This window comes from Diorhabda sublineata, chromosome 5 (genome assembly GCF_026230105.1).
Source record: "Diorhabda sublineata isolate icDioSubl1.1 chromosome 5, icDioSubl1.1, whole genome shotgun sequence".
Classification (NCBI taxonomy): domain Eukaryota; kingdom Metazoa; phylum Arthropoda; class Insecta; order Coleoptera; family Chrysomelidae; genus Diorhabda; species Diorhabda sublineata.
This window is the reverse complement of record NC_079478.1, coordinates 5,440,934-5,468,699: the sequence shown is the minus strand read 5'-3', so window position 1 is coordinate 5,468,699 and position 27,766 is coordinate 5,440,934. Positions and strand designations below refer to the sequence as shown.

Genomic DNA, 27,766 nt, shown 5'->3' with positions numbered 1-27,766 from the left:
AATTTCCAGATTGCTTGTATTATAAAAAATTGTTGGCGCAGTTTTTACCAAAACGAATAAATCAAAGGGAGTTGTATAAAAATTTCCGTAGTAGAGGAAATGATAAATTTCAAGTGAAGAAAATTTATGAGAAAATAAGAACAAAAAGTTTTCGTTAGACTAACGTTTCAACAGGAACTACTGACCTCTGAACAAAATACATAAAATTTAGATACAAATATTTTTATTTATGTTTGGCTTGAAATAATTAACTGACAACCAACATCTTTTTTCAACTGATTTTGGATCTTTGCATTTATTTAAAATCATAATCAATTTTCAAAGGATAATCAAATGACTTTAATTTCGAAATAAATTTGTTTTCAAAATCTTCTCTCCTCCACTATTTCTATTACATTATTCTCAGGTTTATTGTCTTTCTTCATAGATCTTCTCTCAGATGTCCCGAACTAGTACTATCACACTGAAAAATATGGAAATTACGGAAATTTAACTTTCCATATTTTTTCTAGAACATAACGAAGAAAGACTTGGTTTTCTTAACTAACTTTGATTGAATCCTGAACCATTCTTGTCTCCAACTACATAGAGAAGATACAACATTACACTCATCAGTTCTTAGATGTATTCATGTATTGTCACAATGGTTTCTTCCAAAGCTGAAATATTGTAGAGAATTATGATCCACTGGGAAATTTGTGAGCTTCAAAAATCTCCGAACTTCTTATTAAAATACTCATATGATGCATCCAATTGATCCAGGTGATTGAGGACCGCTACGGCTGGTAAAATTACTTGTTCTAGCAAAGATATATCATCAACTTCTTGCATATATGTAACCACAAACATCGATCCCATCAGGTCCCTTAGTTGAATGTTGGGTTTTATCCTCAGCTCTTTAAATCTGTTTCAAGCGGTTGTCTCTATGATATCCACTATCTTCCTTTAGTCCAATTCTAATGGATCTACCAGGTTATAATGTACCAAGGGGCGATCCTGCTTGGCAGCTGATACTTTGCTTCGCTGAGAGCTTCTCTAGGTTACTTATGGCACTATATCCTCATGAAGTATGATTGAAATAACGATGGCCCTAATGAGATGGAGCTTTGTCAACAGTTCTATTTTGAATCGTCTTCCGATTAGTCCTTCTAGCTATCATCTTGCTTTCCTCAATTTTATTACTAGGTAGTAAACTTAGTTTAAAATGACTTGTCCTTGATGGTTCGGAAGATTAGTTTGAGGATTCTGTTTACCAGTCAAGCAGAGTTACCAAACGCAAACCAAGTACAAGCTGTACAAATTCTATAGTAGAATATCAGATCATGTTTGAACTTGATTACTCCGTTCGTATTAAATTACATCAAATACAGAACAAGTAGAAACGTGTCCTCAATAAGAACTGGTATTATTTAGTATGAATTGATTATTATCCTAAAATAAAATAAAATATAAAACATACACATCAAATCGAAATATTAATTCAAACCTCGTAATCTTGCACCTTATTTTTTCTCCATAATTTAGTCTGTTAAGATTAAATCGGATGGAATTGCTTATAATGTTTGGTAAGTTTACTACCAAAAACAACCATAAGGTCTAAAGGATATTAAATTTGTCGCGATTGAACCCATTTCTTCGTTTTGAAAAACTGTCTGGTTTATACATATTTTGTTTAGATCATAAATTAAATATTGACTCGAGAAAACAATAAACAGCCTCTAAAATGGCTAAAGCTAATTAAGCATGGCTTTGCACTCATAAAAATTTCATTCATTTCAATGACGCATAGGAATATTTAGAAGATCATTATTTCGTATAATAAAGAAATATTTAGCTGGAAAACGCAATAATATATTTATTTTAAGTGTTGATACTAAAAATATATGAGTGCACCAATTGTGTAATGTGTAACTTCAAGGAGAGGACCAGGGCGTAAACTACATTCCTGGCTACGGACTGTTGTCTCATTCAGGGTGCGGCAACGATTATTCGTCGTGCAGAAAAGAGGTGCCATTAGTAATAGATTAGAAGTTTTGGACAAGAGAACATCTACACGCTGCAATGTGTACGGGACTTGAAGAAGTAGCTTCAAGATTCTGCACTACTTACGTACAATCTTCAATTTTGTTTGTACCAGTTTTTCATTCCATTCCGTAATCCATTGCCATTGCCATTTTCAAGCCCACTTCACTAATTCATTTTATTTTTGTATTCTTTTCGTGTAACTGAACTTTACCTGTAGCCAAACTGTTTATTGGTATAACTTATTTTAAACAGTCCTAGGCCGAGAAAAACTTGGAGAAACGAAATAGAGGAGGGCATAACAGCACTCAAAATAGAAGACTGGAGAGCAAAATGTCGGAACCGAAAAGAATGGAAAATAATAACAAAGCAGCCAAAACAAACGACAAACTATGAAGAAAATAAAAATTAGAAAACGGTAAAAATCTACTTCAAAAAAAGGATTTAAAGTGCAAAAAGGGATAGCCATAATCCACATGGAATTGAAAGGCTTGATGATGATGATGAAGTACATTCTACTTAGAATTAACATCTTTTTAAATTTATATGTCAACTTCTCTTGCCTCTATTCTTTTCTTAGTGTGCGCTGTTTTATAGCCTTTCTGAGAACCTAGAATATTCTTTTAAGTTTCGTATATATTTCAAAATATTCGACAAGAATATCCTATCCAGTCTCGTTACAATATTTATGAATCTAAGTTTATATTTCAACCATATTTTCAATTAAAAAAAATGCTCTATCAAAGTTTCGATTTTTCCTCAGTGTTCACACCCAAAACCTCATCTTACCAGAAATCGATTGAAGAATATTCAGTTCACAAGGATATTAAGCCCAAGATAGTTCCTATGACATCATTATATTAATCATTATCTATATATGTTTCGTATTTATCCACTCTTTCAGCTCTTTCATAAATCTATAAATGCTTTTCCACTTTCTTTCTTTTTTATTACCCTTCCAATTTATTCTGCTGTTCTTTCTCTTTCATTGCCTTTACAGCAAATTTGTAATTTCAATTTTTATTTGAAAATTTGTCAGTTTTTCTTAGAGTATCTAATCTAGAAGCTACTTGAATTTCCTCTTCTCTCTCGCTCAGATTCTTGAAAAAATTTCCAAGGCTCTCTAATTTTGTTTACATTTACCAAAATCTTTTTCGTTTCTAATATATATTGACAAAATAATTGTTTTTTTATAGTTTTTCCCTCTTATTTTGTTTTGTATATTTTTTTGTTGCCCTCCATCATATTCTATGATCACTGTTAATATTATTTTAATGTACCTATCATCCTATCCAACTTTTATTCCTCAATTCACTTTCTTTAATTAGGTTTTTGTGATTTTGGATTTATTTGATAATCATTCTTTCATATACTCAATGTACCAACAGAAGTTCTATCACATATTATCAACGACATGACTCTAAATTATTAACTGCTAGGCAATGTTCAACTACATGAAACAAATAGGAGCTAGAATTGTTTTCAATTAGAATCGGAGCTTCCAAATGATTGTGTTTTAGATCGAAACATCTTTTCTTGCGAGCTATTGGCGTCACGGATGAAATGTAATTCAAATCACCAGACCACCTTCTCAAATTATCAAATTTCAAAACAATAGAGATGAGAGTGTTAATATCTTCATATATTAGAGGTTGACCAATAATTACCAAAACAAATAAACTTTCTAATATTTATTTGTAAATAATGACATTAAAAAACACAAACAATTCATCGAGGCTCGTTCTTTTAACACGTGGATTTTATTTTTATTACAAATTAAGTTTTTTAATAAACGTAATTAAATTTAATTGTTAATTGGATCTCTATACTCGGCGTCTGATAATCATTTCTTCGAAGCAGCATTTTCCGTAAATGGGTTTGATAATTGCTATGAAATACCAATTGTGTTACATAACATCTTACAAAGGGATCTTTACGAATAATGTTTTTGGCGTGTCGTATTCTACCATAAAAATGTTTGGTTAGGAAGTAACAATAAATAAAAATACCTCTAATATAATAATAAAATACCTAATATCTTATTCAATTATCACATTCCACCGATTTTTCATGTAAATTTCAATCAAACGGTAAAGTCAAATATATATAAATGATTTCCAGCCAAAGAAAACTGTTCTAAAATTTCCACATGATTTGAAAATTCATCATTAAATGCAAAATATTGAGTTTCATAATACATTGAAAAAAGCCGTGAGCAGCAGAGCTCCATAACTAAAGTCGAATTTTTCGTCGAATGAAGAATTTAACTAATACACAAACAAATCTTTCCATAAAATGAATTTCTTGGAAATGATATCAATTCTCGATCTTATTTCTTTATATGGAAAATTTGCTATTCCTCAATAACTTTTCATTTCACAAGTTAACTCTCTCTCTCGAATGAAAATTCATCATTTCAATAGACCCGGTGATCTCGAACCCACTTGTTCAATTCCAATTGACAACAAAGAAAAAATTGTCATAATGACAAGAAATTTCGAAAATGGGAAGTAAAAAAATTCATTAAATAGGAGGCGGTCCAGTTCAACAATTACAATGATCAAAATGATTTCGGGCTTTTTGTGCTAGAAGAGCTGAAGAAGAAAACTTTGAACTTGAGAAAGACAATTCTTCAACATCACCTCTACTTGCATGCGAAGTTTGAACCCTCCAGTTAAACTTCTTCCGGCCAAAAAATAAGAAAATATAACAAAAATGACCATAAAATGGAGAGGGGTGGGTATGGAAAGTTTCGACCTTAGACAGGAAATCATCTCGCAACTAATTGAACCTACATGTGAAGCAAAGGTCAAAAACTACTTTTTTGCACTGCGACCCCTCGAAATATTCATTTGTTTTCAACCAAACTCTAATAACATCAATCCGACGCCAAAAAAGCCATGTATGCTAATTTTGAACCAAATCGGACCCATAGCAATTGCTCGAGAAACGAAAATAAGAATTGTAGCTTAAACAGGGGCATATAGTCTAATTTTTCCTTGAAAAATTCGACTAACAATAAAATTAGACTTCAAATAGTCTAGTTATCAGTTGAAAAGTTATAAGGAAAATGTGACTAAAAATGGACAAAAAACATTCAATGGAATAATTTTATTTAGAAAAATGGAGCAAACAAAAAGAGAGGAATGATAAATGTTAGTAAGTAGTAATGATAGAAGCATTAAAATGAGACTTTATTTATATTAGCTTTTGTAAAACTGGACACTTGATTAACCATTTTAAAAGTTATATTGGAAATTATGGTACTCCAATTGTGGTACAATACAATCCTAAGTTAACCTGTCAAAGCACACAAATAGGAGTAAAACCGTGTACTAATAATAAATGACTTATAAGCAAGTACAATGAGATGCTAGAATTCGATCATATCTAAGCGAATTAAATTTCTTTATTCCTGAATGCCTTCCTATCGAATCTTCTCAAACTCCACCATGGACAATAGGAAGCAAGAAATTCATTACCCATCTCACCTGTTTCGACAAACACCACACCAACCATAAGCTAATCGAAGGACACTTAAATAACATACTCAATGAGTACAAAAACTTTGTACATATTTACACAGACGCATCAACATCTCAAGACGGTACGGGGATCGCAATCATTACACCAACCTCCAAATATATGATAAAAGCTCCTCAAACCCTATCCACTTTCACTGCTGGATTATACGCAATATATCGAGCTACCCACTTCGCCGCTTCATCAAACGAGCCTAATCATGTCATACTCACAGACTCTCTTAGCTCAATCCAAAGTCTTCAAAAAATTCACACCACAAATCCATTAGTAATCAGAATCAAGCAAAAACTGAAATACATACAAGACAACAACAAAAAAATAGTATTCTGTTGGATCCCCTCACACATTGGAATAAAAGGAAACGAAGAGGCAGACCTGATGGCTAAGGAAGCTGTAATTAGTGATAGTGCGGAGTGCGTGAACTTTTTAACTACTACCGATATTAAAACAATCTTAAAGCGTAAAGTGTTTAATGAATGGGAGATCAAATGGTCAACATACACACACAAACTTCGTGAAGTGAAAGACTCAATAAAACCATGGTCAATACTTCCGAAAAATCGCAGAGATGAAGTTCTTCTAACACGTCTGCGTCTAGGCCATACGCGACTGACGCACAGCTACTTATTTGATGCGAAACCAAAATGTAGCAACTGCAATTGCAAATTAACTATAAAACACATAATTGCAGAATGTCCATCTCTTAATTCAGAAAGATCATCATCAAATCTACCACTCGGAACAATACGTGAAATTTTAGGACTAAAGTACAACATTACTTACCTTAAAAATTACCTTAAACAGATCTCTATCATAAAATTAATTTAACAATTATTCATAGATTAAATACTTAATCTTCACTAAATCGCTAATAACCAGTATACGGTTGATGCGAATTTTGTAATAAAAAAAAATGATATGAGTCATTGTCCAGGGAAACTTCTAGATAAACTATCGATCAACTTTTTCACTGTGGTGCCCCTCTAAAGTCGGGACAGTGAAGTAAAATTTTTGTGACAAAATGTTTTATTGGCAACACTGCATATTATAAACAAGATAAAAAATTTATTTATAATCTGCCAGTTATTATTACTTTGAAAATTAAATTCAAATTGGTAGTTATATAAACATAAAAATGTATTACAATGTACAGGATCTCCAGGATCTCCAGGATATAGATATAGACTTGCAATAAAAATAATGTAAGAAATGATATCTGCCAATTAATTTTGATTGAGATATAGATTTCCAATGATTAAGAATAAAATAATTAATATACAAGTATAATGAACTAAAATGTTCGTTATAAAATTATAAAACTAGAGAGGATGACTTTGAACAGCTACTTGTTATTCATTTCTCATAAAAAACTATCTATATCTTTGACAATGGATAAGATTTTGTGAAACTTTTATTGATATTAATCAACTTTCTGGGCACCCTGTATGTACTTTCATGTATTGTGTATGAGAAGTGAAAATTCAATACTTATTTGTTATATTTGTTTGATATATTTATTCTAACGAATGTTAAGAGTTTTATGTTTTACAATTTAATTAATAATATATATATATATACATATACATATATATGGGAACTAAGGGAAATACATCTAACCACATGATCTGTCGATTTTATCAATTTTAGTAAGTGGAACATTTGTCAAAATATGATCGGCTTCCTTTCTCATGATTCAGCAAATGTTTCATATTATTTGATTGGAAGAATTCACATGTTATGGTAGATTCACACGAAACGTAAGCCATGGTCTTGTTCTTAGAAGTCTGAGATACGGTTTCTGTATATTTCGTATTTCATATTATGGTACCAATACCAAACACGTGGGATGCTCCAGCTGTGAAAGAATTGTTATGTACATTAGATATTTATTTTAAAAAAGTCATTTTAAAAATGTTTCTGAAATCTTTCAGATTTTCATTTCACAGCTCGCACTGAAGACTTGAATCTACAATTATTTTTACGTTGTTAAATTTCTTGCTTTGTACAATATCTCCGTTATTTTGATTGATTAGTGAGCCAGCACATGCCTCTACAACTAACGTCTCCAATTGTACTAAAATACACGATTCGCGCCTTATTCATGGCTTTTGTAATGTCCTTCGTTTTCGTGATTTGAGAATGTTTACGAATGAAAATTTGAATTAGATAATTCTTCGATTGCTTTCTAGATGTTATTCGTTTTGTTTTTTTATTTTCATTTCATTCACAGAAGTAGTTTCGTCGCTAAATTTTTCTCATATTTTTTATTATTTGTATTTTCGTTCCTATATCACTCATGTTTTTTGTGTATTGTTTAAATTAATTATATACACAATGTGATACAACTAATCTTCATATATAAATATAATTTTATGACGTCGGGCCTAATTTACTACGAGGATATGAATTACCATAAAACTTGATGTTATTTAGATTTTATCTTTATAATAAGGACATACTTTCTTATAATTGAATTTGAAAAAAAAATACCAAACCACCTTGTACAATACTTATTTTCCTATTCAAGGAAATGCTTGAATTATTAATAAATACAAAATTGCTCTATTGAATGCTCGCACCCAGTGAATAGAATCGTAATTAAAGTGTGGTGAAAAAGTGGTAGGTGTTAAAGTAATTATTGTAATCAATACATAATTTTTAATTCTAAAGTATTATTTATTATTCATTTTCACCCAATTAACCCAATGAATTTAATTATAATGCACTTATTATACTCTCCATATCTCTCCATGAGTCGATAATACTTATATTCCCTCAATATAAGTATTTCCTTGAATCTTATGTATGACTGATTGTCCTTGAATCCATATGACCATATGTTACATTATATGAATTTAGATACTTAGATCTTATTTCGTAATTCGTGAGTACGCTTCTCCAATTGTAGAAAGATCTTTGAACAAGGAAGACCTACCTGCTCCACGTTCAAAATTAGTTAAGTGCTCAATACTTTACGATGCAAAAAAATGCGCAATCATTGTCAATAGAAATCTGTAACATCATTTCCACATTTCGCAATAATTTGAAGGCATATTTACTGGAAAGTGTCTTCTATTCTGTAAACTACTTTCATTCTAATAATAATATTTGATTTGGTGCATGCTGCATACTGGGGTGATGTTGTTGATTTTTAAAATACAAATTATCACCATTAATTTTCAAATGTACATTTTCAAAGGTAATTTTCATTTTCATTATAGTCTTTATTTAATTATTTGTATGTTTGTTTCTTAGTTTTTTACAAGCTGTTATCAACAAATTGTGAGCAATTTTTTGACAAAAAAGCATTTCTCTTTGTCGATGAGCAGATGGGTTCTCTTTCGGAAATAACAAGAACTGTCAAAAGTTTCTACGATGTTTGTCTGGTGGTAATTCACCGGACAGCAATTTTCATAAATATTAATTGATGACTTGTTGGGAAAGTTGTGGTGCTATAAAAGTAGTTTTTTCACCAGGTATAAAATACTTATTGAAACATATTTAAAATATTTGGCTTTCATATTATTTTCACCAGTGGTCTGATTATTATTATTTTAAATAGTAATAATCTTTTTTATCTTCAATTTGTCACACCACAATACATAAACCATCAACTGCCCCCTATTTTATTCAATTTTTTTCTACTCTGCAGTTATTATTTTAATATATTTTATATATTCATCTTCGCGTTGAAAATGTATTTTTGAAGCATACGTCAGAGTAGTTCAAATCAATTTAATTTGTATTTTTATTAAATGTTTCCTGTGGGAATATTATTTCCATATAAATTTGTGCGATGATTATATTATAATAGAAATATTCTATACACCCTCCTTGTTGACCTAGTAGAATGATTAAATAACATAAAACAGCCCCTTTCAAGCACGACCGGATGAGTTTATTCATTTATTTACTCTCTTTTTCATTAAAGTTTTATGTTTGGCCCTAATCTCATATATCTATTAGTAACTTGTATCGCACAGTACTATCCATCATGAAATTATCCTATAATTATCCCAATCATAGAATTTGTTTTTATAAAAAAAATATTAAAAACATGAGCATGGTAGGTATCGAAAAGTCTAAGCCTTCTCTCGCGTTAGCCCTTTATTGTTTTTTTTTTTTAAATCAAGATCCCATTTTCTTGATTTATCTGATGATTAAGGCAGCTCCAGTTTCTCCAGGGGCTCTTGTTCAGCACTTCATTTCCTCCCGCCTCAAAATCAAACGAGATGTCTGCTCTCTGTAGTCAAATATGTGTAGAGATAATTTATGACTTTTCTTTCAGTGTTGGACGGCACTACGTATATCTTTTTTATAAATAGAATTATACTTCTTATTTTATGTTTAAACGTTTTTGAATGTGTAGAGCTATAATAATGAACTTTCAATGTTTCTCTAAAATAAATTGAAACTATGTAAATATTCTCCAAGCTTTTTGATATCGCTGTATTTCTCTATTTCAAATTAAAATTAAATATTCCGAAGCTCTCTTTATAAATAGTCATGGTGGGAGAACGTGTATGCTTAAAGTTCTATTACAAAATCACATTGTATATTCCAATTCGTGTAAACAATGTCAAATGAAACAGTTACAAATAAATTAAATATTTCAGTCCGATTTGATAAATATTGTTTCCCATTGACTTGCGTAAATTGCGTACCCGCCTCCATAATCGTCAATTTTTTGATACTTTTCAATCCATAAATATGTCAACGGGTCTATAATTGAACAACAATTTAATTTCTAGAATATTTATTTTCTTACTGCCAATTCAATATTAACAGTCACTTCTAGGTCATATACAATAGAAAGAAAGTTTTTGTGCCAAAATAAATTAAAACCAAATAAACAATAAGCCACCTGATCTTTCTAAGAAAATAAACAACCTTCCACATTTGTTTGACGTCTGATTTTCGATTCTAACACAAACTCTAATAGTGTAGAGTAAACTCTTTTATTTATAGCCCAGGACATTTACTACGAGTGAAAAAACGTAAATTTTTTCAAGTTTCTATATCCACATTATAACGAGTGTTGATTTCAATACGTACAATATTATATAAAAATATACAGTATGGTGCAAATGAAAGGGATAATAAATTCTTTATTTCGTAGACCGACGTGAGGTGTGTCGTAATACATTATTTGGAAGTTCTTTCTTATAATTATTCAGCAATATCAATATATCTAAGTAATTGATGTTTGTATTTGTCTAAATTATTAATGAACATTTATCATTAGAATAAATTGTATTATCCATTAAATAAACCGAAACCTGAACTAAGTGCTCCAATTGTTCACCTTCAGCTACTAACTCTATAACTAACTTCAGCCATAAATAATTTTTGTTTGGAAACATTTTAAGGTTTCTTCGGAAAAGTATGGTGATAATTTCCATAGCCCAATACGAATAAGTTTGACCAAAATATCATTAAATTCAAAGAAAGTATACGTATAGAGACGTTCGAGAAAAGCTTGCAACACGTCCTTAACTCCTTTCATTTGCCTCTATACTGTATATTTTAAATAGAGGTGGGATCTTAGACCAACTTTTTTCAAAATAACTTTTCTTTAAAGATTTTTTCAAAAGTTGGAATGTTATTAGTATTGCTTTTATATAATCTTATCCGACGAAAACAATCCAATTTAGATTATCTGGTTGGTTAAATTACTATGGGCGCGTATTTTCCAAAAGAACACTTTAGAGTTTGCACTTTAATTATTTGGGCCGTCTTTATAAAGACAAGGATTATGTCGTCAACGCGATTGTATGATAATTAATAATAGAGAATAACTCCGCATCATTTCAGAACATTTGTTTCCATTTCTGAGTAAAAATGATGATCGACAAGGTATTCCAACAGGTTAAAATACGGATTTTTATCTCAGTAGAGAATTATTACCTTGATTTGCAGCATGAATTATTCATCTATCAGCGATGAGTGAGATTGGTCTTGGTCTTGAGATCTTAGTCTTTGGGAAAACTTTTTCATAAAAATCTCTTTGCTTGTCACCATTAGCGCACTTAGGACTCTACATCCGCATTGTTTGAGATTCGCAATCCGTCTCTTCCATGGACCAAATGAATAATAGTCACATAGATACAAATCGAGACTATAAGTAGATTGTTCCATTGTTTCTAAACCAATTCTATCATATGTCTAGCGAATTCTTGTAACAGTATCGCACTACGAATTGGAATATCCAGATGTTTTATTCTGTAGACAGGTTCCAGCGTAATTTTTAAGAGGATACTATAATACTGCACGTTCATAATTCGTTGTTATATGAGAAAATTACAAAACATGGTGTAAAATACCTTCCCCGCTGAAAGTATAACTTTCGCTTTAATTGACGCGCCTTCGTCTGCCACTCCATAGAAGTGCGCCTAGTCTTCGGAGTATAATGGTATACCCAAGTCGCGTCTGGTTAATATTAGTTTTCTCTTTTCCACCCCGCTGCAGGAGACGCATGTTTACCACTACTTCTCAACTTTTCTAGAAAGCGGAACACCATTCGTTTACTTGAGTCTTGAAGAAGCACTCATCCTCAAATTTCTCGGGTAATTTTAGTTAAATTTTACATTATTTTTGACCAGAAAAAGAAATAATGATGCGATGCGTTGCGTTGTCCGGGCTGTTCTCTACGCTTCCTAGATGACCAGTCTAATATCTAGTGCATCCACTTTTACGACACTAATCCACTTATGCAAAGTAGGATTTTATAAATACAGGTTATCTAACCTTCTTAAAGGGTACCTATGAATTGGGTGTATAAACAGATTTTTTTTGATTTATTTATATTTAGAACAAAGACAGGAACAAATCTGATTCCAGCTTAATACATAGATCCACAATTTATCAGTCGTATCGTTCGAAGAGTAATTGTTTGAAATGCTCGCGAAAAATAGTTGAAACGTTACATTGTAATGTCATGGTACAAGTGTCATAAATTACGTATTTTTGCATGGCAAAGTCTTTAAGTTTTCTGACTCGATAAATCTAAGATACACTAGTTGTTTATTATTGGATAATTGCACGTTACTCTTACAAGATAAATATCTGAATTACCGAGGACAAGTAGTTATAAACCGAGGAACAATAAGGTGTATGTAGGTTGATAATATTAGGTGTTAAGTCTATCCAACTAACTTTGTATGGAATTCGCATTAATTTCAACTGACATGTATAAAATGAACGAATAATTTCAGGTATCGATTTAGAATTTTTACTTTTTCTTCATTTGAATTTTTTAGTCGCACTATTCTAAACTTGACGATTGATAAAAATAATAATAAAAAAATTCAGTTTAGTATAACAATGCTAGGAGATATGATTTTTTCACTTGCTTGTGTCTAGATTTTTCTAAAATTAATAATTAGTTTCCTCTAGAACGTAACAGTGAACAATAATTTGATTGCTGCTTCAACGTTAATAAAAAAAACTTATTAAAAGTCCCCTGTCTTATAAATACAAATTACATTCTAATATTTCAACTGAAGTTCATTCTTCCAATAGTTTGTTTTTGAACCCAAATGATTAGCTTCGAGCAAAACAACTGTTTGGAAAGTATTATGACAACTCGTAGAAATCAATCATCATAGGCACTAACTACACTCTTCACAATGGAGCAAAAAAACTAATTGATAGCTCATTTGGAGTTTGGAGTCATGCTTTCGTTTTCCAGTCCTTTATTCCCCTCTCTCTCTCTCTCTCTCTCTCTCTCTCAGGTTTTCCAACACCTCTGCGTACCAAATTTTCCTTTTTTTCTTGCTCCTTCTTGATCTAAGTCCATCATTTTTTTGTTACTCTAAATTCAGCCACTCTATTTTTTGGATCTATTTTTGTTGCCTAGTTCTGTTTCTCGAACTAAATTCACATCCATAACTCTCCATCCTTCTACCTTCTAATATCCTCCTCAGTATTTACCTTTCTTATACATCTAACTTCTCTTCCTTTGCTTTCTTAAGAATCCACGTTTCGCCCCTGTAACTTCATGGCTCACTACTATTGGTCTTATTATTATTTTGTGAAAATGAAGCTTAGTCTTTCTGGAGATTTTTTTTTCGAATTTATTAATACGAAACATTCCTTCATCTCTTTGTGATGTTGTCATTATCATAAACTTCGATTTACCTTCTTTAACTCCCTTTCGTTCTGCAAGTTTCCTTAACCTCCTTTACACATGCTGAAAGGATTGCTACATCTGCCTATACTAGTAGTTGTTTGTCCTTGTGTTTAGTGTCTCTGTTCTATTCAAACCAAATTCACGTACTATCCATTCTAAAATTATATTGTAGTGGATAAAGGATCCTCTTTTGGTCATTATATTTGGAGTTAACTAGGCAAAATATGGTTTAGAATATGTTCATCCTGTTCAAAGCTAGCAATCACCAACCAATCCTTTGGCAAATTTATAACTTCTGTATTTTGAGCACATAGGGTATATTGTGCTATTTGGAAAAGAGATAAGCAGCTAATAGTAACTACTACTATCCATTATTTGACCAATTAAATGAGGAAATCTGGAGAAACCTCCATCTCCATATGTAAGAGAAACAATCTATTGGTTTTCAAGGAAATGCATCTTGAGAGAAGTCGACAATCAAATTCAAAGAATAATAATTGAATCTTCATATTCCTATCTATTTTCCAGCGACTACTGATTGTTTCAAGACCTAAAGGAGAAAATATCAATCAAGTCACCTTTGAAACAAAAGCAGTTTTTGAGATCAAAGAAAAAGTTAGGTTTGAGTCCACTAGACTAGGGTCTTATCGATCAACTTCTTCATATCTGTCTCAGGAAAAAGGAGTACTTCAACTCATTCAAATCAATGGAATACTACTGACTCAACAATGGTTTTATCTGATCCAATAGAAAAACTCATAAAGTGAGATACAAATTGAAAAAGATTTTAGTCAATAATCTTATTGAGTACTACATTAAGTGCATTAGAATCGAAATTTCGGACAATAATTACACTTAGAACGGTCGCCAAAAATCTTGGGAAAAATTCAAATTTTGTGTATTAATCAGTACTAATATCACTTTGGGCACTAAATTTTCAGTGGAAAATTAAAATGTGCAAAAACATTTGGACACGGTGCGTTATCATCACAAATAAGAAAGGCGGGATATTTTTCAGGTCCCTTTCATCCTTCGCAAACGTTTCAGTGCCACTAGTAAATTTTTAAAACCCATAGTAAATGGGTTTGGAAAAAAATTATATCACATTATGCCTTTACAATGTTCGATTCGGATTTACAAGCGTTTTTTGGGACGAGGTGGTCACTGTTTTTCCATTGAGAACTTCTAATGCATGTCAGGGGATGACAAACATGCCAATTTTCATTTTCACCAATAAATTTGTCCACTTTTTGAACCATTTCAAATGTCTTTGATGACTTATTCCGACTTTCGAATCGCGCATATCATTTGTAAAAAGCAGTCGAAGCTACTAAATTGTAATTATGAACAGATTTTTGAGCCTTATTAGCACTTTTTTCATCTTGATACCTTATTTCGTTTCCGAGTTTTACAAGAGAATAAGCAAATATCGAAGCAAACAGACTGACAATTTAAGCCGGGTTCAAACTGGTAACTGTTATTTTCAACACGTGAGTATGAGACTAGTGTAAATTTGTAAGTTCAGTCATTATTAGACATTTATTAGACATTGTTGACATAAAAATTGATTCAAGCTTATTTTATATTATATCTCGTATATTAAAACGAATTTAATAATAAAAATTCAATAAAATGATACTAAAACAGCTTGTGAAATTTTGATTTTTATGTATCGACTTTTCCAAATACGATAGGTACCATTTTAAAAAATAATTTCATTATTTTCACATTAAATAAGACTTGCATTATTGTGTCCCACTTGGAAAAACAATTGACAGTTAAGCATTCTCTAGAATCTAAAAAATATTACCAAATATCAGCATGAACTCTTTTCTGTGGCCCACTCCGTAATTTATGTTATATAGTTGTTTCCTCCACGTCTGCAAGAAAACGGATAATTTCTACCGAACGGTATACTAGGACACACACTTGTAATCCGAGATGCCTTTGGCAAGGACTCGCCATCGTCATCATCAACTCGAGTCTTGCCCCGGGTAAAATATTTGACCGTGTTGCGTCATAATTTCTGGCTACTAGTAAATTCCGCTAATAATATTCATATAAATCCAATTAATACAATTTAATGTTTAAATAAGTTATTGGTAAAGTGTGTTGTTTAATCAAATTTTATTATATTCCCGTGCATATTGTCGAAGTTTCAAAATTAAAAACAGAGGATTTGAATGCTTCATTATATTTATTACACTAAATTCACAATTATAAATGATACAAAAAATGAAAGAGTGACTCAAACAATTTTATTTGTTGGCACTAGTGAGCATATAATGTTTCCGCCGATATCCACTAGAATGCGCTAGTAGCAAAAATGACGACTGGATCATCAGTTTGACGATAGTCTCCACAAAAAAGTTACAACTATGTCTTCATAGTATGTAATTAGTACAGACTTTAAAATTTACAGACCATGATTTACGTGCCAACTTAGTGTACATGTAAGTATTCGTAATATGCCGATTTTGCGCTCAGAAAATCCATTCGCAATGTTACAAGCACAACAAGACTTCAATTGGATATTTTATTGTGCCATATCCCCACGGAATATTTGTGAGTTTTCTTTGATATTCTTCACCTTGATAGTCTACAGAATTGCGTTTTCTTCAGATGGCAGAAGATGAACCAAAGAGCTTCATTTTTCACCAAGTCGATGCCTATTTCACTTGATTGATAAAGTATACCACAGGGCTTGGTTTCTATAGTCACCGTGGTAACTCAATCTGACACTGTTTGGTGATTCTTCAGAGATGTTTATGCCGACTAACTCGTATCAAGAAACAGCTGTTGCAACTCTCATGTCATATTGACGTGTGCTTTTATCTTAAACTGTTTCGACTACACTTTCGTTTGATGTATCATATATAATTTTAATAATAGACATTTAAAAAAAACAAATAATACTGTATTGGAAAGATAATAATTGTATTTTATATATATATAAAATCATAAAACTCAAGTAGTCGAGGAATGTTCAGAAAATACAAATTTCTACATATTAGTATAACTTGTACGTTCAAATTCTTCCTATTTGACTAAGTCCAACTGATGATGTTCTCTCATAAATCTCAAAACGAGGTTATTTTTTAATTTAAAAGAGGCACACAATTTCACTAGTCCAAGAATCTTATAGTATGGAGTCAAGAATTTAATATCACAATATAAATTTGCTATGTTAGAGGAAACTTTAATCGAGCACCCGGAAACGAAATTTTTTTCAAGAAAAGACATACTTGAAAGAGTAGTTAAATGTCATGCCGTGACGTTTGTTTTCGGTAGAATCAACCATCTGCTCACTATATCATCATATTGATAGGAAGGGGACAACAGAATCGATCACAGCGCTCGTTGTGGTCAAATTATCGTCAAATCATGCTCTTAATATCAATAAGTACATGAAAATGGGATGTAAATAGTTCATAATAATTAATGTGTTGTTGAGTGCCAAAATACAGACGGAAACAGTAAATGCGAATTTTATTTATGCTTCCAGTATGTAAGTGGAACGATTGGTCGCCGATTTATTAAAATATGTTTCACTCACTGTACTGTAGACTGGATGTGGAATCGAAATATTAAAAAATCTCTCATTTCTGTAAAAATTGACTCTTTTGAATAACTACATCCGTAGTAAAATAAAAATGATAAAAAAATAAAAATTGGGATTTGTACCGATTTCACCTACGATTAGTGATCCAATTATAACCAATTTTATTTCAGGTAATCATGTTAATAATCAGTCACCTCAAAAATTTTCATGACTGTAGTTGTCATGTATCAGATACCTCACGGTATTTTTAAAAAGTTCTTTTGGATATTTAAACACATCGAGTACAGTTGATCCATATGTAATTCACAACAATTTCACAGATTTCCCTCTGGTGCCTTGTTTTGCAGAGCTGAATGATTTTTTTTAGTTTTTGCATCTTTCAATTTTAAGTTGTTCGATTCTGATACCTTTTGATTCTCGGTAGCATCGTCGGCAAATAAAACTGATCGACATTTGAAAGATGCCGGTAAATCGTTTATAAGAATTGTATAAAACAATAGTGGCCCCAACACTGAACCCTAAGGAACTTCATCACTGCTCATTTTCCAAAAAACATTCAAACAGCTCCAACTCTCTACCTCGGAATCCATACTGTTCCATCTTAAGCAACAAAATGTCGTAACTCACACAGTCAATAGTGTATCAAATGAAAAAATATTCTTTTTATGGACATTAACAGGTTGTTTTGGACGTCACTCGTGTTTTATTTGTATTGATAATACATAGCTTCAGATCGTTATTTTTCTATTTTGCAGGGTTTTCTTGTATTTCTGGTTTTTTGTATTCATAGAGGCTTTCAAGCCTGTGTCGTGACTTGATTATTTGGATATTAAACCCAAATTTGAGTCTTCAATACAATGTAAGTAGAAAATATATGAAAATAGTTTTCCAATATATCCAAGAGAAATTGGAAACCATGCAATAATAGCTATAAAGGAGTCAATCCGATTGAGAGGGAAGTTATCGATAGCTACATCAAAAAAAAGCAGAATTGCGAAAAATAAAGGATTTAGAAAAACCTTTTTTCTATCTTTTATATGAAAAACTATATAATAACAGTATGTAAAGAATGCTATAAGAATATGCAATGATATAACGTATATAAATTGGAACTACCTAATTCTCTCTTCTAAAAACGGGATTACAAATAGTTTCAAATTAATGCATTGACAACCGAACCGTTCTTTTCTGAGTTTTTTAGGAATTAATAATCCATATATATTATTCGAAAAGAAAAGAAATTATTTCTGATTCTTCTAAAATACACTAAACCTGAAAACCGAACCATTTTGAAGTTGAAAACTGAACGTTAACTATCTATGTACAAAATGTAATCTCTACGAACACTTTAAAATGTATATATTTTCAAATTTGATTCCATATTGAAGAAATACGTCGAATAATTTTTATAACTTTTCAAAGGGCATGCGCCAACTGGTGATCGTGGTTGTCATGAAGATTAGACAACTTGTGACAAAAATTATGCATTTTCAACTTTTCACAAATACCCAGATCTTTTCAAAGAATGAAGAACGGAGCAACGAATTTATTATTTTAATTTGACAAAGGATGGGGATAGAAGTTTAACCAATTTGAAGGATTTACAAGTTACAAGTAATTCTTTTAATGAATCCGTCACGAGTTGTTTTATGTACTCGGACTACCTTTTCGTTTACCTGAAATATCCCGAGTTGGCGCATCCTTATCTTAACTGATTAAAAATCGTCACGAGTTGTAGCGCACTCCTTTTCAACTATTCTTAGAAACAATTACACCTGATTGAAATGAAATAAATAAAACAAAGTAATTATACTAAACTCTAAAGAACATCTACAAAGTTCCTTGAACTCATCAATAATAATTAAATAATTTTTCATCGTTCAACGGATCATGATTCACGAAAAGGTTTGCCAATATCTGTTATATCCAACATATACAAATGTTTACACAAGTTGCATTTAGTCCAGGTGTGTTTGCCATTAGAATGCTAATATTATAAGCTTTTAAACACCTTAATTGAACCTCGAAGGCAGCAACGAGTTAATTTCAATTTGTAACTGTAAAATTTTATGATTAATAACGATTTTTATTGTTCGTAAAGTTATGAGCTAAATATTTCCATGACTGATATAAATATTTTGAAATGATATTTAAAAACATATTAGTACATATTCCTTTGCGTATATAGGGGCAAATTATTTTTGCTTCTTGTATTTGTAAATTTCATTTTTATTAAAGCAATGAACATTGATCACAAGCACTGAAGATATATTTTTATCTAATTTTTTTTTGTTTCAGAATGGTTATGTGACGTGTACAGATGGTTGTCCAAAAATTGATGGTTGTCATATGCTGGTGGAAGATCGATGTTGTAAACGATGTAAAGGTAATAGAAATATTTTAATATATATGTTACTGTGAATGTCCAAAATGAAGTATATGTTAAGATACTCTGGTGCCTGTTAACATCCACCATGGTAGTTGGTGAATGAGCAACAGAAGTTCTGTTACAATATATAAAATCATGAATAGATGAAAATTTTTATTGTTGTAAGGTTAGGTTAGGTTAGGTTAAACAAACATAACCTCTTCGTTACATGTGTTAAAATAAGTGAAGCAGAGTATAGAGAGAACACTGGCGTTTGTAACATTCACACAAATTGTAAATCGCCGAATCTAAGGTAAACACTATCTCCTCCGTGTATGTTAACATTCACCGGTGTATATCTGATTTAAGTATAAATTAAGAACAGTTTTCGAGTTACACCATCGAAATTAGTGATTATCGACATATACTAGTGCATCTTAACATTCACTAATATTGGACATTCACAGTAACATATACACTCTAAACTCGTTAATACTTTGCTGATGACCTAATAGATAAATTCCAGATATTGAATAAAGAAAGAAACAATCATAAATTGAGGTGATGCCTTACGAGCTAAATTGCAGATTCTGTTTAACATATAAACAAAAATTCTATTCTAATTGAAAACATCTTTATACCAAGCATAAAAGGAAGATTCGCGAAATCATTGAATTATTAGCTGTATGATAAAAAATTGAAGCAAAAGAATTAGAATTTCTAAATGATAATTCAGAATATTAATTGAGACAGATTTCATCTTCTTTCTTGATCCTAAACTACAGAAATGTACTACAGACTTAAATATTGAGAAGTATACGTATGTTGAATAGGACAATAAATTGAGGGAAAAATTACCTGCGACAATCGCAATCGGTTCAAAACATGGAAGGAAATATCTGTTGAGTAACTAAGAAGTGAAAATAGTATGTTAGAAGAATAAGGAATTTACAAAAGATTCTCTATCAGTTCTAACAAATGGTTTTAGATATACGGAGGGTGTAATGTCGATTTCCATATGTGAAAATTTCTACGCCTCATTTTCATCTCTACTTGTAAAGACTAGTTTCTAATTCTATCTTCTTTTTCCTTTACTTCCTTTTATAATAGGTCTAACGCCTGTTCCTTCTTCGATATCTTTTCTAATCCTGGTTCTAGATTTTCATTTCACCTCTACTCCGGGTTCCAATTGGAGATTACGCCTTACTATTTTTACCAGTCATTTATTTGTTGGTTCCATTCTATTCTATTCTATTTTCACTTCTTTCTCGATCTAATAGTGTCTTCCCCGAGATCCGCCCTAAAAAATTTTAATTTCTGTGATCTCCTAAAGTTGTTTCTTTTTTTATGAAGATCTCCAATTCTATAAAGAGTACAAGTGCTGCAATTTCTCTCTTTGTTTACTTGTTTATTGACGAGAAAGTATGGAGTGCGATGATTTTGAAATTCGTCAATTGTCAAGACATTATTGGAAACAAAAGCTTAAAGTAGTCGTGGGAGCAAGGAAAATATGTAAAATTGAAGGGGAAGCTACAGTCGATGAGTTAAATCGTTCTAATAATGGAAATTTGACGCTTGAATATGTTTACGAGACTCCCTTGGATCTTCTAAAAAAACCATACCGTACAATGCCATTTGGAATCATTAGGCAAGATCTTTAAAATTTGTGGAATAGCTCCACACGAATAAACCAGGACAAATATTATAATATTCAAAATAGCAGAACTCGTCCAAAGAGGAAAGTCGTGCTGCAAGCCTAGTGAAAACTGTGAAAAATCAGCGAAACATGGAATATCGAGATGATTCTTCCTCACCAAAACTCGAAGAGACTTGGTTCGTACACTGCTATTTATTTAATGCAAATCGAAAGCACGAAAATTTTCTAGATTTAATCCCATTTTTTTACTAAGTATCTGTAAACAACTCAAACAGTATTTGAATGACAACACGTTCTGAGTTTTTTATATTATATATTTTAATGCATTGATGCAAATTCATGTATACTTTCCAATACCTAAACCTTACCGTTATCCAAATATTAATTGTTTTCTGTAAATTTTTAGAGATGCAAGCGTGGTCTGTTCTTAGTATTTCATTCGTTATAACGCAACAAAAGTTTTCGGAAAAAATTTGTAGTGCCAAACTCTCTGAATTCTCTTCCTTTGGAGAAGTGCAAGTCTGTGGAATCAGTTACCAAGGCACGTCTTTATCGAACACTATAACCTACAGAAGTTCAAAATAATATTCCTCAAGCATCTCTTCCTGTAAGGCACCATTCGAACTACTTGATTGTAATAAGGTTTATCCTCTTGTGCTTGTTTTTTACATGAAAAAGTGCAATTTTGGAATAACGAAATAATTCCTTTATTCAGCACTTTTTTCTTAACATATAGTTGACAAATGTCAAACTTCATGTTACTCCATCTCAAACCAAGACCTTGTAGTGTGTCACACAAATGCGACCTCTTAGATCATCAATTTCCATATGTTTTGTTCTTGTAATGTATCATTACTGGCAACGATCTGAAATAACTTGAACTGTACTCTGTTTGTACCTCTGAATACACGAAATAATTTCCATGTAATACGATAAGAATATATTTTTTTCAGGTTGTATGTACAACGGATTCCATCATCCAAGTGAAACAGAATGGAGAAGTCCCACCGAACCGTGTACTATATTACGATGCGAAGCCGGTGTCATAACTATGTCACAACTCCGATGTCATACTCCGTGTTCTAATCCATTACCTCCTCAACCTGGGGAATGTTGTCCGACGTGTCCTGGTAACGTATTTCTTAATCAATAACTATAAATAGATAATATTCATATCAAAACTGAATTCTTCTTCGATGGTTGAATCATTTATTAACATCAGTGGAACAATAAATATATGTCCTGAAATTTCATTGATCTGTTATGAATTTAATCAGAATCAAATATTTCTTCTGATTCTTTTTAGATTATAAACTTTCAATTTTCGTGTAAAGTAACGTATTCCGTTCTTTAATGACACTATTTTTCAAATAAAACAAATTATTTCAAGGTATTACTACCAATTACATAATTTTTATTTCCACAAGTGGTCCATTGCTTGTATGAGATAATTGAATATTGTGACTTTGATAATAAACTTCATTAAATTTAATATATACCAAACATTGTAAGAGTAATGCTAATGAATGGTTTGTTGGAGAGATTGAGACGATTGCCTAGCTTTAGCTTTAAGCTGTGTTACTTACTACAGTGTCGGAGTAAGGACTATACTTTACAAGTTTCAAATCAGCTGTTTCTCTAGCTTCAACAAAAATTTTACTGGGAGATCGTAAATTGAACAATTCACAAATGCAGAAGTATCACTATTCATAAAAGGCGTAATACTATTAGTTAGGAATGATAGATGGCTTTACTTTTTTATGAAAGAAGTATCACTATTTATAAAAAGTGTCTAGAATGAGTTCACAAAGTGCCTTAACTACTTTTATAAAAGAAGTATCACTATTTATAGAGCAAGTCCCTGAAAATTATTTATAAAATTTATTGTGGGCTCCATTCATGGAAAAATAGGCATTCATTGAAAAAAAAGTGTCCGAAATGAATTTATAAAGTGCCTGAACTTATTTTATATGAAAAGTATCACTATTCATAAAAGGCGTTACACTATTAGTGAGAATTTATAGATGCTTTTATTTTTTTATGAAAGAAGTATCACTATTTATAAAAAAAGTGTCTAGAATGAGTTCACAAAGTGCCTCAACTTATTTTATATGAAAAGTATCACTATTCATAAAAGGCGTTACACTATTGGTGAGAATTTATAGATGGTTTTATTTTTTTATGAAAGAAGTATCACTATTTATGAAAAAAGTGTCTAGAATGAGTTCACAAAGTGCCTCAACTCATTTTATATGGAAAGTATCACTATTCATAAAAGGCGTTACACTATTGGTGAGAATTTATAGATGGTTTTATTTTTTTATGAAAGAAGTATCACTATTTATGAAAAAAGTGTCTAGAATGAGTTCACAAAGTGCCTCAACTTATTTTATATGAAAAGTATCACTATTCATAAAAGGCGTTACACTATTAGTGAGAATTTATAGATGCTTTTATTTTTTTATGAAAGAAGTATCACTATTTATAAAAAAAGTGTCTAGAATGAGTTCACAAAGTGCCTCAACTTATTTTATATGAAAAGTATCACTATTCATAAAAGGCGTTACACTATTGGTGAGAATTTATAGATGGTTTTATTTTTTTATGAAAGAAGTATCACTATTTATGAAAAAAGTGTCTAGAATGAGTTCACAAAGTGCCTCAACTTATTTTATATGAAAAGTATCACTATTCATAAAAGACGTTACACTATTAGTGGGAATTTATAGATGGTTTTATTTTTTTATGAAAGACTTATCACTATTTATGAAAAAAGTATCTAGAATGAGTTCACAAAGTGCCTCAACTTCTTTTATAAAAGAAGTAACACTATTTATAAAGCAAGTCCCTGAAATTTATTTATAAAATTTATTGTGGGCTCCATTTATGGAAAAATAGGCATTCATTGAAAAAAAAGTATCCGAAATAAATTTATAAAGTGCCTGAACTTATTTTAGATTAAACGTATCATTATTCATAAAAGGCGTTACACTATTAGTGAGAATTGATAGATGGCTTTACTTTTTTATGAAAAAAGTATCACTATTTATAAAAAAAGTTTCTAGAATGAGTTCACAAAGTGCCTCAACTTCTTTTATAAAAGAAGTAACACTACTTATAAACCAAGTCCCTGAAATTTATTTATAAAATTTATTGTGGCCTCTATTTATAAAAATAGGAAATAAAATTTGAAAAAAAGTGTTTCGAATGGATGTATATTCTACACGAAACTACTAATTTAGAAAGTTCTGGAAGTATGTATAAAAGACTGACAAACGTATATTATGGAGAATTTTGAGAACAATCAACGAAACTTCATGGAATAACCAGTTCCCAGTCCTTTAACTAACGATTCTAATTGATTGAAAACGTTACTTTTTGACTAAGTTGGTATTTTCAATTCATTCAAAATGAAAAAAGAAATTTTAATGCGTTCAAAATTGATGACCACTTCTTTTTCTTTCATTCGAAAGGAAACTGTCTTTACCATTTTCGTAGCAGGTTTCCTCTTTATATAAAACGGATCAATACCTTATTCTTTCCATCTGTTAATAGTTTGTTGTCAACACACAGTACCTAACCTAACCAAAACTAAAAAAATCAAATTACAGGTTTTGGAGTCTCTGATTACTAGTTCGATGTCAAATTAACGAAAAATTAACCCCTTCATCCCCTAATAATCTTCATTTTGCATTTCAGCCCACACTTTATAAAGCACAGAAGTTAGATATCACTTGTAAGGTTTTCCAGGTTGCTGATTATGTATTTGAAGTAAAACTTGAACAAACTTATCGCTTCATCGTCTAATAAAATTACAGCGGTTTATGTTTTATTTTAGGTTGCCCCCAATATAACTTTTTATGGTGAGAGGAGCAATTTTGGCAATTTGGGGAACAAACTTTATTACATTAATATGAAACAATGAACACAATAACTCTAGAATTTTTTCTGGTAGTACAGATAAGTTACATACCCGAAGGGGTAGTCTCCATACTTTTAGTAAAACCCTAACCACTTTTACTTACAATACAAAAGTTTTAAAAACACAAAAAATGGTTAATTTTATTCACCAGTACAAACTCTATTGAAGAAGGTCGACTTCAAACTGGCTTAGACAAAGTTTTGTGGATAAATTGGCTATTTGGTAAATTCAATCAAATCAAAATTTTCCAAAAAAGTACACATTATTATTGACCAATCTTTGGTCGAAAATTGAATGAATGTTGAATGAATTCACTTAAAATTGTTATCCATAAATCTATCTCAAACTAATGCTCAGTACTACTTAATACGAACCGTCTCTATATGAGTCTGATATAAAAACAAATTCATAAGATGTATCAGCATCCAAAACTTATTCGTATCAAATTACAAATGTTGCCAATAGTGTCGGCAGTATCTTAAAAAATGTGTATAATTTTTTTCTTTCAATTTTCTTTATCTTGAATATTTAGCGCGTTACTGATTTTTTTACTACACAAACCACAAACCTCAATTTTCTTCAGTTTTCCACCTATTCTAGAAATGTATTGAATGAAACATTTTTTTTTACTACCATGTGTACTTTAGAAACACCTTCCGTTGCGTAAAACTTTACGCACTAGTGCGTGAAAAAACATACTTTATGCAGTAGTGCGTGGAAAAACGTATTATTAAGGTCTCCGTAGTGTATTGGCTAGAGTACGAGGTTCACACGTGGGAGGTCATGCGATTTTTTATTTTTCTATTTATGTCGTAATAATTATTTTAGATGGAATTAAAGCATGACAAAGAGAAGAGTTGGCAAATTTGGTAACACAAATTCGTTTGTTGTTTTTTTAATTTTAGAAACGTCTTATTAATGCTATTGTAACAAAGTAGGCATTTAATTTTTATTTAATTTGATGTTTGTCAGTTTGAAAACTGTTGTAAAAATGTGTCAAGAACAATAATTTCAATATATTATCTTTACGCTTGAAGAAAAAATAGTTAATGTCACTCTGAGCAGAAGATCCATTATATGTTTCGCCCGGAATGTAGGCTTTCTACTCCTGGTAACATAATGTACTGGTTTGTAATCAAGTCATTTTCAATAGAATATCTTTCAAACTGATTTTATCAATTCTATCCTTTTATAATATATTACTATTAACTTGAGATTTATCTAGTATTATTTTACTATGTTATACAAAATCAACAAAATTCACGACGTTTTATCTCAATGTTCATCTTCAAAATGATATTCCGATCGTCTTTCTTGTGGCTGCTGCTTTTATCGCAGGAAATATCGTCGATCTCAGAAAGTACAGTAGCCGTTCAGACAACGGTATACAAGTAATAGATAGCTATCAAACCTGATACACTAGTCCAGTTACAGTAGTTTAAAACGTTGCTGATATTAAATTAAATACAACAGCCAGATATTCTTTGTAAACGGATTATTGTTGTTATCATGTAATGAAATATTAAACAATCGCGAACAACAAAATTTCGTGAGTTATACTAATTGAATACCCTCCCAGCTAGGTAAAAAAGAGTGCATATATGTATAAAGTATCTACTCGGAACTAAAAGGAATAATTTGAATGATGAAGGTAAATATCATGAAAAAACAGGAAAACTTCCAATCATTACAAATTTGACAATAGCTACGATCCTAAAAATCATTGTGATACTTGGAAAGACTTTTTACAACTTTTCAGTTTTCATATCAAGGGTCAAACGTGAAATAAATTTATATGAGAATAATTTAATATACAGGGGAATGAAGTGAATATCTCAACATATAATTATATGACTTTAGCAGAAATAATATAAAGAATAAAACCAGTTAATGGCTAAGATTACTCTTCATTGAAGGTTCTAAAAAAACTTAACCTCTGCTTCCTGATTAAAATATAATCAATAATGACTAAAATAAAATAAAACAAACCTTTAAATTTCTGAAAATAATCATTAACTGAAAAAACATAACTTGAATAAACAGTTATCACATCGAATCCAATTTTCAATTGAATTGTCATCTATACATTTCGCCACAGAAAAAACATAAAATAGCCTTCAATTTCCTAATATTCTTTTTTTCATTTCAACCACATTTTTTTTTCTCAATCTTGGTAATATTTACTGTCTTTTGTGTTTTCATCCAGTCTTTTATTAACAGTCTTAACTTTATTTTTCCAAATTTTCACTATTGGTCTTCTTCTATTAGTGTATAATAAAAAGTTTTGTTATTTACGTTGAAGAGTGGTTATTGGATTAGTTGGCTGTGGTATAGATCTCAACATCAAAGGTCTGCAGGGTGAAATTGAAGGTCAGAAGAACTTTGATAACTTGATTTAGGTGTAATAATTACTTGAGTAGTCTTTGGTGTCACTATATCACTTTTTTGAGGATTTGTAAGTTCATTTTGCACGAAAGTTGAGTATTTCAGTTTATTTTTCTTTGTGTAAGTAAAAATTCGCATCAGTCCAAAGAAAACACTATTCTTGTCCTTGAGATATG

The 27,766-nt window shown here is 31.0% G+C and overlaps 1 protein-coding gene across 1 annotated transcript in view; it reads left to right on the top strand.

Annotated features, from left to right (window-relative positions):
* The window catches only part of LOC130443684 (BMP-binding endothelial regulator protein-like), a 120,643-nt gene that overhangs the window by 80,801 nt on the left and 12,076 nt on the right, over window positions 1–27,766 (top strand). The window contains exons 4-5 of the mRNA XM_056778423.1: window positions 19,557–19,644; window positions 22,237–22,413. Coding sequence (XP_056634401.1) covers window positions 19,557–19,644; window positions 22,237–22,413 — 265 coding nt within the window. The remainder of the gene's footprint in view (window positions 1–19,556; window positions 19,645–22,236; window positions 22,414–27,766) is intronic.